General features: G+C 51.7%; 2 protein-coding genes across 2 annotated transcripts; both read right to left on the bottom strand.

Annotated features, from left to right (window-relative positions):
* Positions 1-1,247: 1,247 nt before the first annotated feature.
* On the bottom strand, positions 1,248-2,183 carry LOC141478480 (olfactory receptor 14J1-like). The gene has a single exon (XM_074167523.1). The coding sequence runs from the start codon at positions 2,181-2,183 to the stop codon at positions 1,248-1,250; it is 936 nt and encodes a 311-aa protein (XP_074023624.1).
* A 10,423-nt stretch (positions 2,184-12,606) lies between these two features.
* Positions 12,607-13,221, bottom strand: LOC141478479 (olfactory receptor 14J1-like). Its single transcript, XM_074167522.1, has one exon. It carries the CDS (start codon positions 13,219-13,221, stop codon positions 12,607-12,609), a length of 615 nt encoding a protein of 204 aa, XP_074023623.1.
* Positions 13,222-18,590: the final 5,369 nt, after the last annotated feature.

The following is an 18,590-nucleotide window of genomic DNA, read 5'->3' as shown; positions in this document are numbered from 1 at the left end:
CTCCTTCCCAGGGGTCTACAGCTGTGGAATGGGCTCAGAGCTTTTTTCATGACTCAGGATGTTTTCCCACGTGCACATTGACCCATCCATGGGCTTTTACTGAAGGACACACGAATCACTCTCCAGTCTCCTTTTGGAGGGTCCCACCGGCCTCCCTGGGATGGCAGAGCCCTTGTTTGCTTGTGGATACTGTTACAGTTTGAGAAAACCCATAACAATTTATTGTCATTTAGACAATTATTCTCTCACCCAATGACCCCTCCCCACCCAGAAAGGGGAATCGGGGAACAAAAAGAAACACGAGGGTTGAAATATAAATAGATTTAATAGGATAAGACTAAATAATTAACAATAATACTAAAGAACCAGTATCAATCCCGATACTAATCTAAGATAGACAATAATTATTCTCAGCCCATTCCATCAGCAGGAAGCTGTGCACTCCCAGCAGGAACAGCAAAGGTTGGACACTGCAAGGGCTGAGGCTTTGGGGGGAAGGGAAGGGCTCAGGGGTCCAGAACGGGGGCGAGGAGTTCTCTGGACCATGACCATCAAGGGAGAGAGAAACTACACAGCAAACTTTTCTAATTTATATTGAATGTGACGATCATGGTATGAAATAATCCTGTTGGCCAGCCCAGGCCAAATGCCCAGGCCTTGCTCCTCCTTGTGCCTGCACCTGGCAAGGCTCAAAAACACCGAGACCTTGAATCCCACAGACTCTGGCTGGCTATAAAGTAAATATTTTCATGAATTCAGACACTAGAGACTTCTAAAAGTGCAGTTTTCCCCAGCACTGTAAGACAAGTTAGCCCTCTGACACCCAACCCAGGACAGATACTTAAAATTAGTGAGACCTGGGTCCAGCCCTCTCTCCCCAGAATGTCTCCCAGTGCCCTCTCCCCATAAACCCTCCGAGAACCAAGCTCAGCAGCAGCCATGGCGAGTGCAGTTCCTGGAGCCTGCTCCTGCCTTCAGCAGGAAGAAGAGCCCAGGCTTCAGGAGCTGCCCTTGGGAGAGCTGCCCTTTGATCACAGAGATGCTCCTTAGGAAGCCAGCTCTGACACCGTGATGGCACATTTACCAAAGGCCTCTGTATTGTTCAGCACAGTAGGATCATGCTTCTGGAGATGTGGAGCAAATACAGACATTCCTGTATGAACATGATCATCACAGAGGAAAAACAAATGAAGCACAAACCACCCTGAGAAAAGCTAAGAAGAGTCTGTGAGGAGAGATGGGCAGCTCTACTGCTGCTGGAGGTGAACCCATTGAATGAGTTTCTTCAAAGCTTCTTTGAGCTCCTGGTTCCTCATGCTGTAGATGAGGGGGTTCACAGCTGGAGGCACCACCGAGTACAGAAATGACACCACCAGATCCAGGGGTGAGGAGGAGATGGAGGGGGGCTTCAGGTAGGCAAATGTGCCAGCGGTGATAACAAGGGAGACCACGGCCAGGTGAGGGAGGCATGTGGAAAAGGCTTTGTGCCGCCCCTGCTCAGAGGGGATCCTCAGCACGGCCCTGAAGATCTGCACATAGGACACCACAATGAACACAAAACACCCAAAGCCTAAACAGACACTGACCACAAGAAGCCCAACTTCCCTGAGGTAGGAGTGTGAGCAGGAGAGCTTGAGGATCTGGGGCATTTCACAGAAGAACTGGTCCAGGACATTGCCCTGGCAGAGGGGTAGGGAAAATGTATTGGCCGTGTGCAGGAGAGCACTGAGAAACCCACTGCCCCAGGCAGCTGCTGCCATGTGGACACAAGCTCTGCTGCCCAGGAGGGTCCCGTAGTGCAGGGGTTGGCAGATGGCAACGTAGCGGTCGTAGGCCATTACAGTGAGAAGATAAAACTCTGCTGCAATCATGAAGACAAACAGAAATAGCTGTGCAGCACATCCCCAGTAGGAGATGGCCCTGGTATCCCACAGGGAATTGGCCATGGATTTAGGGACAGTGGTGGAGATGGATGCCAGGTCAAGAACGGAGAGGTTGAGGAGGAAGAAGTACATGGGGGTGTGGAGGCGGTGGTCACAGGTGATGGCGGTGATGATGAGTGTGTTTCCCAGGAGGGCAGCCAGGTAGATGCCCAGGAAGAGCCCGAAGTGCAAGAGCTGCAGCTCCCGTGTGTCTGTGAATGCCAGGAGGAGGAACTGGGTGATGGAGCTGCTGTTGGACATTTGCTACCACTGGCTGTGGTTATCTGTTGAGAAGGAAAAGGCAGTACAAAGTTCAGCCTGACTTCTCTGAGCAAAACTGATTGCATGTCTCATTGCAACCCCCCACTCAGGCTCTCTCTTTTCAGGAAGACCTCTCTGCAGCTCCCTCACTTGAGCCCTGGCTTTTGCTGGATGAGGGTGCCATTGGGAGCAGGGACTCTGGAATGGGAAACTGAGGAGTCCTTCTGGATGTGCCGCAGGGTGATCTCAAATTAAATGTACTTGTGATACATCAAAGAACTTTTTGTCTCTGTTCTCTGCAATTTTCCCAGCTGCAGAACTGAGCTGAGGGGATTTTGTTTTGTTTAATGTGTTCTAGATTCACCTGCCACGTTTAGGAGTGGGTTTGGATGCTTGAAATCCCTCACATTTCTAATGCACTCCAAGGGAAATCCTGTGGGTCCCGAGCAGCAAAGGGACTGTCCCTTAGTGCAGAGAGAGGAGAGCTGCTCTGCCCATCAGTCCTGTTCTCAGCTGCCCTGTGTTGGCAGCTTGGACCTGGAGGAGGGTCACGCTCCGATGTCCCCCTAAAAAGAAAGAGGACGCTGCAGGGAGCAGAGGAATCCAGGTTCAAAGAGCAGATTCACAGACTCCTCGCCCTTTCTCATCTCTCCCCTCCCAGACTGGGACACAGAGGGATCACTGCAGTAGCCCATCTAACGCTGCCCAGCAGCATTTCCATGGCCTCAGCACCCAGATGTCTTCTCCATGGGCATCCTGGGCAGCACAGAGATACTCTGGGAGAGCTGTGCCCTTCTGGAGGGCACCCTGCAGCCCCACAGGACACCCCAGGGAAAAAGCTGAATGTCCTGAGCTGGCCTGGAGGAGACTTGGGCACGTTTCTCCCCTAGACACGTCTGTAGAGCAGGACCCAAAGGATGGGAGTCTGAACAGGAGCTGAATCTGCCGCCCCCGACCCCCACCCCCGGCACTGACTCAGGAAAGCCAATGGTGAGAACCAGGGCAGCACAGGCAGGAGGGGACGGCAGTGAAATGCCACAATGCTCCTGGCCAAGGGAGGAGGGACACACAAACAAGATGGAAATCAGGGGTTTGCCCTTTCCTGGGCTCTGGCTGCTGCAGGGGTGATGCGCAGCCAAGACCCCATGGGCCTGAGGACAGAGGCTCTGCCTGGGCTGGGAAAGGAGACCAGGGAGGAGCTGCTCAGGGGAAGGTGTCTGTGCTGCAGGGACAGCAGGGAGGTGCCCACATCCCCTTCCCCAGCCTTTCTGGCAGCAGCTCCCTCTCACTCCCTGCCCATGTCTCTGCTGCCAGGAGCCGTCTCCCTGTCCCCAGCTCAACTCCTGCCAGTGCTCACAAACCCCATCCCACCCGCTGGGCGCCCACCTCTGCCTGCAAACACCTCCCAGGGGCATCTCTGTGCGTGCAGGGGCTAAAGAGCAGATCACACAAAACCTGATGCGGCTGCAAAGGGGAAGATGCTGCTGAGTGAATGTGCTGCCTGAGAAGTCCCCTTAGAAATGTCACGAGGAAGAGCCTAACCTGTGAGAAGCCCTGACCCATGCAGCACTCTCTTGACAGCAGAGGCACCGTGCCCTCACCTGCTCGTCCCTACCCTACCGTTGTGGTGGTCACTCCTTCCACCCACAGCTTCTCCCCACACTCCCCGGGCAGGCTACAGCTGACCCTGGCAGCAGCAGAATCCCTTCCCAGCACACAGTGCCCTGGGGTGTAGGGTCCCCGCTCTGATGGACAGCCCTGGGCAGCCCTGTTTGCGCACCCGGCTTCACGCCTCTGATGCCCCAAGGCCTTCTCTGAAGCATGTCCTCCTCCTCCACACCAGAAAACCCAGCAGAACCTTCCTGACAGGTCCTATCGGTCGTGGCATGTGCCAGGTCTAGGAGACACTTCCAGGAACTCAGCTGCATTGCCCTGCAGCCAGAGACTTACCGTGTCAAAGCCTGGGAAGATTTCTCCCCCTGGTGAGCTCTCACTCACCACCCCAGACTGCCTTTACCTCTCTCTCACATCTCTTGTCTCCCCTCGGTGCCTGCAGGCAGTGCCCTCAGCCCTGCTGCGCTTGGCAGAGGAGCTGCTCCTGGGCAGAGCTGTCTCTCTGCCACGCTGCCCCATGGCCAGGAGCTCCCTCCATCCCAGGAGCCCGGCCCAGCTCAGCAGCAGAGCAACAGCCCAAGGCATCGCTTCCTCTGGCCCCTCTGGGCTCCCTCACAGATGTCCCTGGGGCTCCAGGGCAACTGACTCGGAAACCAACTGAAGTCATTAATGATGTTTGTTCCTTCCGCTGGGGAGAGACACTTCTTTCCAGCAGTGGCATTTCCCCTCTCAGAGACAGAGTTAGGTCCAAGAATGACCTCTTCTTGAGGTCACTGTGAGACAGGACACCCAGGCAGTGAAAGGGAGGAATCTCCTCTACCTCCTGTACCCATGCAAACCACAGGTGGCATTTGAGGTGCCAGAGGTGGTCCAAGACACTTGCAGATAACTGATGGAAACACTCAGAAGGACTGGGCAGCACCTGGGCTCATCTCCTCCTCCTCACCACCTCCTCCCTTGGAGGCTGGTGGAGCATGCCTTTGGCCAGCTGAAGTGACAGCAGACGTCCCCATTTAGGGCCATGAAGCTGATCCTGCTCATTGTGTCCAGGGCAGCCCATAGAGCTATTCCTCTGAGAGAACGGAGTCATTGCCATCAGGAGAGCTAAGTCTCCCTCTTCTCCACCAGCTGCATTTACCAGCTCTCCAGGGGCAGTGAGGGCAGGTTTCTCAGAGACACCCCTCCAAGGCCTCACCTAACTCAGGGCAGCTGCTCAATTTGGAGGTTGACTCCATCCTGTGGTGCTGCCTGAGGTGCCAGGGCTCTCCAGCACAGCAGCACGCAGCCAGCAGGGACAGCACAGGACTTGCAGGAACACCGTCCCCATTCAGAGCAGCCACATCGTCACAGACCCCAGGAGAACCTCAGACACGTTCAAGGTTTTCATTAAAGCAACCGCAGGGGGTCAAGTCCTGTCCCTTCTCCATCCAGTAGATGCTGGCAGTGCTGCTCCCGCATCCTTTAGTCATTCCTTTGATGATGCAATCAAGGAACAGAGCAATGGTTTTCACAGTGTTGGATCACAGGTTGTCCATAGCCAAGGACATTTTCAAGAGCACCTTGTCCTTCCTGGAGATCAGCTTCACCTGCACCACAGGCCCTCCAGGGCTTCAGAGACACCACAGGCAGCAAAGCCCTCTCCTGCCAGGGCCGTGCAGTCCAGCCCTGCGTCTCTCTGGTCCGAAGGGTTTGCTCTCCTCAGGGACATTTCATTTCCTCTTTACAGGTGTGGCTACTGCTGAATTTTGTCAGAGAAGGTGCAGATGTGTCTGAGGTCCTCTTTGTCCTCTTTGTCTTCAGCCATAAGGTCTCCCAGGCCTGTGTTCCTTGAAGCAGGACTCTGGAGGAGAACAACCAGCAGTGGATGTGGGGCAAGTCAGGGGTTACTTGAGCAAGCTCAGACATGAAGTGGTGGGGCAGGATCGAAGGGTTCTGACAACTTGGGAATCAGATAGAATAGAATAGAATAGAATAGAATAGAATAGAATAGAATAGAATAGAATAGAATAGAATAATTTCAATTGGAAGGACCTACATCAATCATCTAGTCCAACTGCCCGGCCAACTCAGGGCTGGTCAAAAGTTAAAGCGTGTATTTAAAGGCATTTCCAAATGCCTCTTAATCACTGCCAGGCTTGGGGCATCAACCACCTCTCTGGGAAGCCTGTTCCAGTGTTTGACCACCCTCTCGGTAAAGGAAAGCTTCTGGATGTCCACTCTAAACCTCCCCTGCTCCAGCTTTGAACCATTCCCACGCATCCTATCCCTGGTTCCCAGGGAGAAGAGACCAGCACCTCCCTCTCCACTTCCCCACCTCAAGGGACTGTAGAGAACAAGGAGGTCATCCTTCTGCCTCCTTTTGCCCAAACTAGACAAGCCCACAGTCCTCAGCCGATCCTCATCGTGCCTTCCAGCCCTTTCACCAGCTTTAATGCCCTCCTCTGGACGCTTTCAAAGACCTTCACACCCTTCTTAAATGGTGGGGCCTTGAACAGCACACACTATTCAAGGTGAGGCCACACCAACACTGAATGCAGTGGGATAATCCCCTCTCTCGACCGGCTGGTTCTACTGTCTTTGATGCCCCTCAGCGTGTGGTTTGCCCTCTTGGCTTCCAGGGCTCCCTGCTGACTCCCAGGGACTCCTGCTGCCAACCAGCACCCCTGATCCCTTTCTGCAGGGCAGCTCTCCAGCCACTCCTCTCCCAATTTATACTTGTGCCCGGCAATACTCCGTCCTAGGTGAAGGATCTGGCATTTGGACGTGTTAAATTTCATCACATCAATCATCGGCCAGTGCTCCAATCTCTCTAGATCTCTCTGCAAGGCATCTTGTCCCACAAGAGGGTCAATAGCAACGCCCAGTTTGGGATCATCAGCAGACTTGCTCACGGTGCATTCAACTCCTGCGTCCAGATCGCTGATAAACGTATTGGATAGAACCGGCCCTAGAATTGAACCCTGAGGAGCACCACTGGTAGCCCTACTCACTGCAACCCTTTGAGCTTTGCCCTTCAGCCGCTTCTTCACCCAGTGCACCGTGAACCCAGAAGCTCGTCTAGAAGGATGCTGTGAGGGACAGTATCAAAAGCCTTACTAAAATCCAGAAAATCTACATCCACTGCTTTCCCTTCATCCAGTGGGCGGGTGACCTTATCATAGAAGGATATCAAATCAGTTAGGCAGGACTTTCCCTTTGTGAACCCATATTGACTGTTCTTTAAGTGCCTTTCAATAGGACCCAGTATAACCTTCTCCATAAATTTTTCCAGGAACTGAGCTTAGGCTAACAGGTCTGTAGTTCCCTGGGTCTTCCCTCACACCCTCTGGGTAAATTGGAATAGCAATGGCTACGTCCCAGTCCAGGGGGACCTCTCCTGACTCCCAAAACATTTGGTAGGTGATTGACAGGAGTGCTGCCATCACATTCACCAGCTCCTTCAGTGCTCTGGGGTGAATCCCATCAGGCCCCGTGGACTTGTGAACATTAATCTGATCCAGTTGGTGCCTCATGATTTCAGTGTCCACAAATGGACAGTCTCTGTTCCCACAGCCGAGCTCCTCCGACTCAGGGGAGCGGGCAGCCCAAGCTCTAGCTGCATTATTAAAGCCTGAGGCCAAAAAAGCATGGCATGCCTCTGCTTTCTCTTCATCCCTATTAGTCAGATGACCATCTTCAACAAGTATTGGTCCAATGCTTTCTTTTGACCTCCCCTTGCTATTAGCATACTTTAAAAAGCCCTTCTTGTTTTCTGAGACAACACTGGCCAGTTTCAACTCTAATTGAGCTTTGACCTTTCCTGCCTTCTCCCTGCATATACGAACCACATCTCTGTAATCTTCCTGCGAAGCCTGACCTTGCTTCCAGAGACTGAAGCATTTCTTTTCCTCCTGAACTTCACGAGGCGTTCCCTCTTCAGCCAAGCTGGTCTCCTGCCCAGCTTGCTGGAGTTACGGCAGAGTGGAATTGCTGGCTCCTCTGCTTCGAAAAGGTGGTTCCTGAAGACTGCCCAGCACTGCTGGGGAAGAGGGAAGGGTTTGTGCACCACAGGGGAGTGCAGAGAGAGCGATGTATGGGTAGCAATAGGTGTGTTAGAGGTAGGAAAAGATCTGAAATACCATGGGTGAGGTGGGGTCATGTTGAATTGAAGCAGGTTGATTCTTCAATTTGAGGCGGCAGCAGAAGGTACGTGTGCCGTTCCGTGCTGGGATATGGAGTGAGGATTCAAGCAAGTCTGGAGGCCAGGACATCTTGGGAGCTGGGGGAGCATTAGCAGGGCCTTGGAAGAAGCTGGATCAGTTGTGGAAACCTCACAGGCACTGGCAATTACTCAGAAATCTTTGTGTTTGAAGACACAGCCAGTGAGGACAGGGAGACACCAGTAAAGCGTGGGAGACCCTGGGTCAGAGTGATGTGAGGAACCAGGGGGGGAGTTGAAGTCTGCAAGGAAGCAGGCACAGTCCCAGGACAGTGGAGGACAGCCTGTGGTGGGGACAACCAAGGGCCTTGGTGGGGTCAGAACCAAGAGCAACATCATCAACAGAACTGAAATCCTTGTCCTCTTGGCTATGGCTGCTGTCTCTGCCCCTGAGGCCCACAAGAGGACAGCAGTTCCTTAAGTCCCCAGTGCGTCCTTACCTCCTCACCTCCACAGAGGCTGGGGCGTGTCCCACTGCTGTCCTGCACCCCGCTTTGCACAGCCCCACCTCTCCCTGCCCCAGGAAAAGCCCTGAGACTCCCATGAGGGAAGAATCCCCTTTCCCAGGGGACAGGGGTCAGGGCTTTGCTCTCTTGATCAACTAAATGCATCCAAGGTTTTCAGAGCCATCCCCACGTGTGGTTTTCTACCTGTAACCAGTGCTTCTGCCTTTCTGCTTCACCAGTCCCCAGGGATGGCAATTTGCCTGCTCCTTCCCTCCAGGATCTCTCTGGTGATGGCCCTCGGTGGGGCCTGCTGACACCCTCAGGAACTTGGAGGTTTGCTGCCCACTGTTACTTCTCCAGATGCTTGTTCAGTCTTTCAGGATCTGCAGTTCAGGAACTTGGCTCATTAACATGCAAAACGCCCTAACAAGCCAAGCCTCTGGGCAGTTTTCAGGAATCCCTCGGTTCTTACGCAGTTAGTGATCGGGATTTCAGAAGTGACAGTATCACAATACTAAAAAATAAGAAACTATTTCTTCTCTTTAATATTTTATCTATTTTTTTTCTTACACCTGGGGTGATATCAGCAATCTCCAGTCAATATTGATCCTGAATGTCTCCCGATGCAGTTTGAATATGCAAGTCAAGACCCTTTATGTCAGACTCTCCACGGGCACTCGTTTTCTCAGTAAGGTCTGTAGCTGCACGTTTCAGCTCATTGGCACCAATTCCCACCTGCTTTACTTGGAGAGCAAGCTGCACCCAGACACAGAGGGATGTTTTTGATTGTTCACAAAGAAAAACAAAGGAAGGCAGAGTTCAGTAAAGGACAAAGGACATTCTTCAGCCGTACATTAAGTCCACTTTACCTCCACTCAGACCCACTTCCAACACTGGATAGACTTAGACCAAGAGGAAACACAGTTTTGTGTCAAGCAGAGATCCCAGCATCTCCCAAAACACTCCCTGCCCCGCACTTTGTTTGATTGTCCATTTCCGTTCTTTGCACACAGTGAGACACAGACTGAAGTCACGAGCTCCCTCGATTCACAGAGGGCAGCAAAGAGACAAGGTGAATTAAATGCTCTCCTTTGAACAGCCAAATCTGCACTAAGCCCTGTGCCTCTGGTTACTGGAGCACCGTCAGGCAGACTCTGCAGCATCTACACCCACTCATTTTTCATTCCCTGCAGGGTGAGTTACATGTGCCTCCGGTGTAGGTGAAGGCAGGGATGAGAGTGATCTCCTTTAACATTGGACACCTGGGGTGCAATTGCCCAGGCTTCCCTTTTGAGCCAAAGGAGAGAAATCAGTTGTCTCAACCGAGACGCCTTGACTTACCCTGCCAATCACCCAGCGCCTGCTCCAGAGAGGTTCCTGTAGCTCCTGGCTTACATTTCCCAGTCCCAAGTGGAAGCTTCAGCGTCTCCCATGCATCCTGGAGGAAGAAGCCACCGCCCGGTGTGGGCAATCGAATCAACCCCTGATGGAAGATGTCAGGCAGAAGTTGCAACATATGCCGAAAAGGCCTTGGTGTAACAGGAGCGTAAGAAGTCTTTGACACTGGTCTGCAAATTCTCATGATTGTTTTTCATGGGACATGGACCAGCAAGGTGATGACACTTTCTCTGCCCCTATGTACATATAGATTTATGCAGCCATTTGCATAAACACATTTCCTCCCAACACACTGAATGGACAAACTCTGTTTTGAGGACATGTTTCTCTCAGGACATTTCACATCTCCATTTCATATTTCATATGGGGATGTGAGTGGAGGCCCCGGTGTGATGTGCCTTGTGTTCCTGGACATCTACTGCGTAGAGAAGGGACAGAGCTTTCCTTGCTGCAGAGGTGGCAATCAGTCATTGCCGTTAGGAAAATTTGCAACTGGCCTGCGCTGACCGAGGAGAGAGGCTGAGACACCGAGTACAGAATTACAAAGCAGAAATATTTATTCATGCGCTTGAGGTGTCCCAGCTAAATTGGGGTACCCCAAATGTGGTTTCACATGGGGTTCTTACACCATTCAAGCATTCAGGTACAACAGAATTTGATTAATGACTACTTAACAGACACGTTACATCGAGAACATGTTTCTATCAGGACATTTCACATCTCCATTTCATATCTCAGTGGAGCTGGGAGTCATGAAGTTTGGATAAGTTGCATTAATCCTGCTTTTATTTCTTTGCTATTTCTTTTCTTCTTATTTCAAGCATTCAGGTACAACAGGATTTGACTAATGACTATTTAAGGGACACACTGCCGATTACTAATCATAGTGAAACTTCAGAGAGCAACTATATTTCTGCAGTGTTAACGTCCATCAGCATTCTCCCTGTGGGTCTGTCTATAACAGATGTCCCTGGAGTTGGTCCTGCGATAGTTATTTATCTGCGATGGCAGATGCTGGGAGTGTTTCAAAGCTGTGTGAGAGGAACCGGGAAGCTGGTGTTCCCTTGGTTCTCCAGCAGTATCCTTTGTCCGTCATGGACAACTAACTAAGATTCTGGGAGGCACAGTCCTTATTTCCAGGGCAGGGCTGCTCTTCTGCTCCTTGTGGTGAGCTGGTGTCCTTTCCTTTGCTTCCTCAAGGAGGATAAATCAGTATACAATGTGAGATGCCAGCTCGCAGGTACATGGAGGGTCTAAGAGCAGCTCCTGGGGGGATCCATACTGTCTCTGGGTCTATAGAGATACACATCTAAAGCTGACACAGCCCAGCACGCAAACAGCCCAACCCCCATTTCCCTTTCTCCACTGACAGTAGTTTGCTTGGCCTGGAGACCTGAGGTCCCTTCCAAGATGAGTGATTGTGCTTTTCCTTCCACCACAGCTCTTCCCTTGATGGTGACAGGGAGAGCATGCAGGTTCCCCATGAACAGAGAAGTCAGCAGGCCTAAGTCTGGTCCACTCAGCTGTGGCTTTTTTGGCCCGCAAAACTCATTGACCCAAGGCTGCTGGGCTGGTAACCCCAAACGGGCCTCCTCATATCCTGAGCTGAATCTTTGCTTGTCCTTTTCCCTCGTTCCCACTCCCAGCATTTTCTCTTTCATCGTTCTCCTACGTTCCTCTACAAAGAGCCCAATTCTCCTCTTTCCCACCAGCTCTGGCTTTCTGGCTTTGTGACCCCATACAGTGTTTCTGAGATGGTTGTTGTGCAGATTCCAATGTTGGTCAGTATAAAACTAGTAACTCCTGTTCCTGTCTGCACTGCCCTGTGACTTCCCATGCTGTGATCGTGTGGTGATGAACCACGACAAGCCGGGTGAGCCGTCTGTAGGCAAACATTAACAGCCGACACAATGGAGCTTCAGTCCAGGTGTCCCTCTGTGGGAATTCCTGCTCGGGAGAGGTGGGGAGGAACCGGAGAGGGCCAAAGGAGGTTGGCGCGTGGCCTGTACTTTCGGCCCCAAACCCCATCTTTGCAGACCTCTTCCATCCATCTACAAAAACCCCAGATACATGCTGTCCCTGGAGAACCACCGTGCTCTCCAGACAGCTCCAGATTCCCCTCCTAGAGGACTGGAGTCTTTAATGTCACCTGGGGGAAAGTCCTGGGAACTTCCCTCAGTTACACTCCCCGTCTTCCCTGTCACCAGGCGCTGGCTCATAAATCCAGTCCTATGTCTCTAAAAGGTCACAAAAAGACACTGAGCTTTTTACTCCCTACGACACAGAGGAAGAGGAACTTCAGGGGTGTGGTTCCTCAGGCCTTTCTGGAGAAGGAGCCCAGCCTGAAAGCGCTGCGCTGGAGGGATCCCGTTTTATTACAGAGATGCGATGAAGAGGCCAGCTCTGAGCAAGTGTTAACACACTTTTATAAGGGCAGGAGTGACACAAAATAGGCACATGCCTTGGATGAAGTGAAAGAAAACCAAACACTTGTCAAGGAACATAAGAACCATAAATAACAACAGCAAAAATGAAAACAATAATGATATCTTAAAAAAAAAAAAAAAAACAAAAATACAAGGAAAAAGCAAAGAAACAAACAAATAAAATAATAATAATAAAAAAACAAAAACAAACCCCAAAAAAGACAAGACACACCCCTACTCAAAAAAAAAATTAAAAAAAAAAATCAAGAATCCCACAAGACCAGACACAAAAACACAATACAAGAGAAAGCCAAAACCAGTGGAATCAGATTACTTGGGACTCAAGTGTGGAGGGAGGGAATAATTTTTTCATTGTTCAAAAATGTCCATGGAATCACTTTTTTGATGGCATCCTTGAGCTCCTGGTTCCTCATGCTGTAGATGAGGGGGTTCAGTACTGGAGCCACCACTGAGTACTGAAATGACACACACAGGTTCAGGGATGGGGAGGAGATGGAGGGGGGCTTCAGGTGGGCAAACACTGCAGTGCTGAGAAACAGGGAGACCACGGCCAGGTGAGGGAGGCACGTGGAAAAGGCTTTGTGCCGCCCCTGCTCAGAGGGGATCCTCAGCACGGCCCTGAAGATCTGCACATAGGACACCACAATGAACACAAAACACCCAAAGCCTAAACAGACACTGACCACAAGAAGCCCAACTTCCCTGAGGTAGGAGTGTGAGCAGGAGAGCTTGAGGATCTGGGGCATTTCACAGAAGAACTGGTCCAGGACATTGCCCTGGCAGAGGGGTAGGGAAAATGTATTGGCCGTGTGCAGGAGAGCACTGAGAAACCCACTGCCCCAGGCAGCTGCTGCCATGTGGACACAAGCTCTGCTGCCCAGGAGGGTCCCGTAGTGCAGGGGTTGGCAGATGGCAACGTAGCGGTCATAGGACATGACTGTGAGAAGGGAGTACTCTGCACCAGTGAAGAAGACCAAAGAGAAGACTTGTGAAGCACATCCCCAGTAGGTGATGGCCCTGGTGTCAAACAGGGATTGGCCATGGCTTTGGGGACAGTGGTAGAGATGGATCCCAGGTCAATGACAGAGAGGTTGAGGAGGAAGAAGTACATGGGGGTGTGGAGGTGGTGGTCACAGGCGATGGTGGTGATGATGAGTGAGTTTCCCAGGAGGGCAGCCAGGTAGATGCCCAGGAAGAGCCCGAAGTGCAAGAGCTGCAGCTCCCGTGTGTCTGTGAATGCCAGGAGGAGGAACTGGGTGATGGAGCTGCTGTTGGGCATCTGCTTCCTCTGGGCATGGGGCACTGTTCTTGGAGGAAAAGAAAGCAACAAGTTAGGACAGGCTTGTTTGAGGAAAAGCTACGCCATTTCCTGTAGACTGTCCCTCTGCAACCTTCTTTCAGATCCCTGACTTGAGCTTCATTTTGTGCTGGCTGCCAGTGCTGTGAACAGCCAGGCCTCTGCATTTGGCCGCTTCAGGAGTCATCCCTGCCCTGCTGCAGTGGGTACGTTGGAATGTGGCAGAGGGGCTCGGGAGGATATTTGGAATTTGTGAGACTAAACCATTCCTAATGCAGAAGGGCTTGTTAGCATCTGCACTTCCAGTTTGAAACAACGTGGGTGGTAGAACTGAGTTCAGGGAATTTTCTTCCTACCCACACACCATGACTGGTTCTCCAAAGCCAGAAATCCCCCACATTTCTCCTGCGCTCAGAGTTAGCAACTGTAAGACCTAAGAGGCAAAAGGATTCGCTGTGGCTTAGGGCAAGCTCAGGGGGGGCTGGACGGGCTTGTTCCCAACTCTCCTGCACTTGCACCTTTGGGTATTAGAGGGCAATCACGCTCTCCTCCCTTGAAAATTGGCTTCTTTTCTGCTGAGAGCAGAGCGATCACTAAATGTCTTACCCTTTCTTAAGGTATCTGAGCAAGGGCTCGGCACCCCACTTCTCACCAAGGACGCACAGAGTTGATTTCACAAACCCAGCAGCATTTCCTCCATTGTAGCATCTCTGTGCTTCTCCGTGGGGCACTGAGAGAACACAAAGATGCTGTAGGAAAGATTTGCATCCGGGAGGGCAGCTCAGAGCTTGGAAGGACATGCCAAGGAGATACCCACGTGTCCTGTTGAAGATATCTCAGTAAGGGAGGCTCAGCTCATTCCCCAGCCACACAGACTCCTTTGCCCACAGCCCCACAGGTCAGAGGAGAGCTTGGGCACTTCATTCCCATGGACACACCTGCCTGGGAGGAATGACAAGAGCCGTGCCTGACTTGGCTGCTGCAGCTCCCATCCCCAGAGAGCCTGACTGAGAGAACAAGACAACAACAATATCACAGACAAGTAGAGAAACAAGGAAAAATGCAGTGAGGTTCTGGTTGAGGGAGGCAAGTGGAGAGACAGCCGGGCACTCAGGAAAATGCTACCCTCGCCCAGCCGTTCATGCCACCTCCCAGACATCAACATTGCCCTCCTTCCCACAGCATTACTGGTTTTAGTTTCCTCTCATTCCCTGATCATGTCTCTGCTGCCTGGACATTTTCCTCTTTGGAGGTGTTTCCCTGTGCCGTGTCTTATCCTGTCAGCACTCACACAGCCCATCCCAACCTCTGTGCACTCACCTTGGCCCTACAGACACCTGCCTGTTTGCAGGGCAGGGACTGGGTTCATGTTCCTGTTCACAGGTGCAAAAGGGCAGGTCAGAGCAACCCTGATGGTCCAGCAGAGGTGATGCTGGTGCTCTCCATGGGCAGAGGAGTGGCTGAAGGCACCCTAAGAGCTTCCTGGCAGACCTACTGATCTTTCAAAGTTACAGCTCAGGAGTCCCAGTGACTTCTTCCAACTTGAGAACTCCTTAAACATTTATCCTGCTCCCCGGGCAGGCTGAGAGCTGACCCTGGCTGGCGGCAGAGTCCCTGCCCCAGCACACAGTTCCCTGGGACACAGGGACCCTGTTCTGAAGGACAGCCCTGGGCACCCCTGGTGAACACCTGGCTTCACGCTCCAGGTGTGAAGCCATCCCTGGGAGAAGGCAGCTGATGTGCCCTGTCCCTTTGAAAGAGCCTTAGGTAAGCTGGGCTCCAAAGCAAGTCCTTTTCTCTACTCTGAAGAAACTGTGAGAGACCTCCTCATAGATGCCATAGGCTGTGGGATGTGCCAGCTTTAGGAGATGATTCCAGGAACCGCAGCTGCATTGCCCTGCAGCCAGAGACTTACCCTGTCAAGGGCTGTGAAGATTTCTCCTCCAGTGCGCTCTCAGTCATCCTCCCAGTCCTGACCACCTTTAAGCTCTCTCTCTGCCTGTCTCATCTCCTTGAGATATCCTGGGAGAGCCCCCAGCCCTGCTGCGCTTGGCAGAGGAGCTGCTCCTGGGCAGAGCTGTCTCTCTGCCGCGCTGCCCCATGGCCAGGAGCTCCCTCCATCCCAGGAGCCTGGCCCAGCTCAGCAGCAGAGCAACAGCCCAAGGCAGCACTTTCTCTGGCCCCTCTGGGCTCCCTGGAGGTGTCCCTGGGGCTCCAGGGGAACCTGCTGTGAAACAGGCTGAAGTCATCCCTGGTGTTCCCTCCCTCAGCTGGATAGAGACACTTCTTTCCAGAACTGAAAATTCTCCTCTCAAAGTTACTTCTAAATGTCACTATTTTTGGTATTATTATATAGTAAGACAGGACATCCAGACAGCGACAGGCAGGGATCTCCGTTACCCCTGCTGAGGGAAGGGATTCAGCTGAGTCCATGGAACATCTCATCCTGTGTTTCTGTTGCTGGCGTTTGAAGGAGACTCTCCTCCCTCCTATGCTTGCCACAAACCCACTGGAGGTGGGATTCCTCTTGCCTCAGGGGTTCAGGTGTGCACAACAATAGGCTCCTGCATGTGAGCTCCTTGTCTCCAGCTCCCACGTTCATCCATGGCGATGGAAGGCAGGATTGGGCTGTTCAGACACAACGCCTGGCGACATTGAAGGTGTCAGGGGTGGTCAAAGATATGAGCAGGGAACTGCAAGCTCTAATGGGGCAGTTCTTAGAGACAGGGCAACATCTCAGGGATCACATATGAGCCTGGTGGGAAATCCTTTGGCCAACTGAAATGGCAACTGATTCCCCCCAAAAAGGCCAAGAGAATATTTTATCTACTCACTATGTTCATGTCAGTTTTTAGAGGTATTCATTTGAACGACTGCAGTCCTGTGCCATAGGGAGAGCAAGGCCTCTCTCTTTTCCATCAGCTGAATTTACCAGAGCTCAAGTGACTACAGGGGCATTTGTCCCAGGTTCAGCTCCCCGTGGCCGGACAGAATTCAGGGCAGCTACTCAATGCAATGTTCAAATCCAGGGCCACAGAGTAACATGAGATTCCAAGGCTGGCCTGGAGCACACGGGACCTGCAGGGAAGCAGTTCCCATTCAGGGTGGATGTGTCACAGATGCCCCAGACGGCATCGCAGAGAGTGCGATTGGGCGCCTGTTCCCTCGACTGATGCCTTCTGTCAGAGGCGCCAGTCATCAGGTGGCATCAGAGAGGCAAGGTCTGTCCCCTCTCTCTTCTTCATGGACATGAAACACGTCACACAGGGATCTTTACTCACTCCCTTGATGATACAATCAATGAAAAGACCAGTTTTCACTGTGTGCCTGGATACATCTTGTCCTCAAGGACAGCATTCTCCTGGCTCAGCAATGGCCCCTATCAAAACTCAGTTGAAACTTGAAAAGGAATTCCAGGGCACCAAGATGAGCTTTTGGTAATTCAGGAACAGTTAAAGCAGAAGAAGAGATAACATGGGGCCACTGCTGAATTTAGTAGGAGACGGTGTAGATAGATCTGAGATACTCTATGTCCTCTTTCCCCGAGTTGCCACCAGCGAGGTCTCCCAGCCCTTTCTGCTTTGAGGCAGGACTCTGGAGGAGAAGAACGAGCAGTGGACGGGGACCAAGCCAGGGGCTACCTGAGCAAACTACACCCTTACCAGTCCATGGGACCTGAGTGTTGGCATCCAAGGTTGTTGAAAGAGTGGTTATAACCAGGAGGTGCTGGTCTGTGATGATCCCAGTAAGAAAAGCACTCAGACTCCGCAAGGTATCTTTTAAAATGCTCTTCATGAGGGGAGCGCTGTAAGGGGAGCATCACAGAGGCAAGCGATTAATCCAGTAGTCTGGGTGGCGGAAGGAAATCGGGGAGGATTGGACATACCCCCTCTAAAAGTAGAATTAAAGAAGCAGAGTCAACCTGTGCGTGTGAAGCAATACTCTTTATCCCTGGAGGGGAGGAAGGGGCTTCAACCTGTGATTGAGGGATTGTTGAAAGATGGTCTTTTGGAGCCACGCATCTCTTCTTATAATACACCTATTTTACCCGTCCGGAAGTCAGATGGGGGTTGGAGACTAGTGCAAGATTTGAGGGAACTAAACACAATTGTTCAGATGCATTATCCAGTTTTACCCAACCCTTATACATTGTTAAGCAAAATACCTCGTGAACACAAGTGGTTCAGTGTAGTAGACCTTAAAGATGCTTTTCGGACCTGCCCTCTGGCAGCAGAAAGTCAAGACATGTTTGCCTTTGAATGGGAGGACCTAGTAACAGGGAGGAAGCAGCAATTTCGGTGGACTGTATTACCACAGGGGTTTACTGAATCACCCAACCTTTTTGGGCAGGTATTGGAACAAATTCTTGAGGAAATTTCCTTTTCTCCAGAGATCAAGCTGCTTCAGAATGTAGATGATTTCACAGAATCACAGAATATTTTTGGTTGGATGGGACCTTTGAGATCATCGAGTCCAACCAACAACAAAAAAAAAAAAAAAAAAATCCCAGAACACCAAACACCAAAACCAAACCAAAACAAACACCCACAACCACACACCACACACCACCCACAAACAGACAGAAACCAACAATCTCGGGCACTAGAGCATGCCCTGAAGTGCCATGTCTACATGTTCCTTAAATACCTCCAGGGATGGTGACTCCACCACCTCCCTGGGCAGGCCGTTCCAGGGCCTGACCACTCTCTCAGTAAAGTATTTCTTCCTAATATCTAATCTAAACCTCCCCTGCCCCAACTTCAGACCATTCCCTCTGGTCCTGTCATTATTCCCTTGGGAGAAGAGGCCAACAGCCACCTCTCTACACCCTCCTTTCAGGGAGTTGTAGAAGGCAATGAGGTCTCCCCTCAGCCTCCTCTTCTCCAAACTAAACATGCCCAGTTCCCTCAGCCTCTCCTCGTATGACTTGTTCTCCAGACCCCTCACCAGCTTGGTGGCTCTCCTCTGGACACGCTCCAGCAGCTCAATGTTCTTCCTGGAGTGAGG

The sequence above is a fragment of the Numenius arquata genome, unplaced genomic scaffold, assembly GCF_964106895.1.
Source record: "Numenius arquata unplaced genomic scaffold, bNumArq3.hap1.1 HAP1_SCAFFOLD_49, whole genome shotgun sequence".
NCBI lineage: Eukaryota > Metazoa > Chordata > Aves > Charadriiformes > Scolopacidae > Numenius > Numenius arquata.
This window is presented reverse-complemented; position numbering and strand designations above follow the sequence as displayed.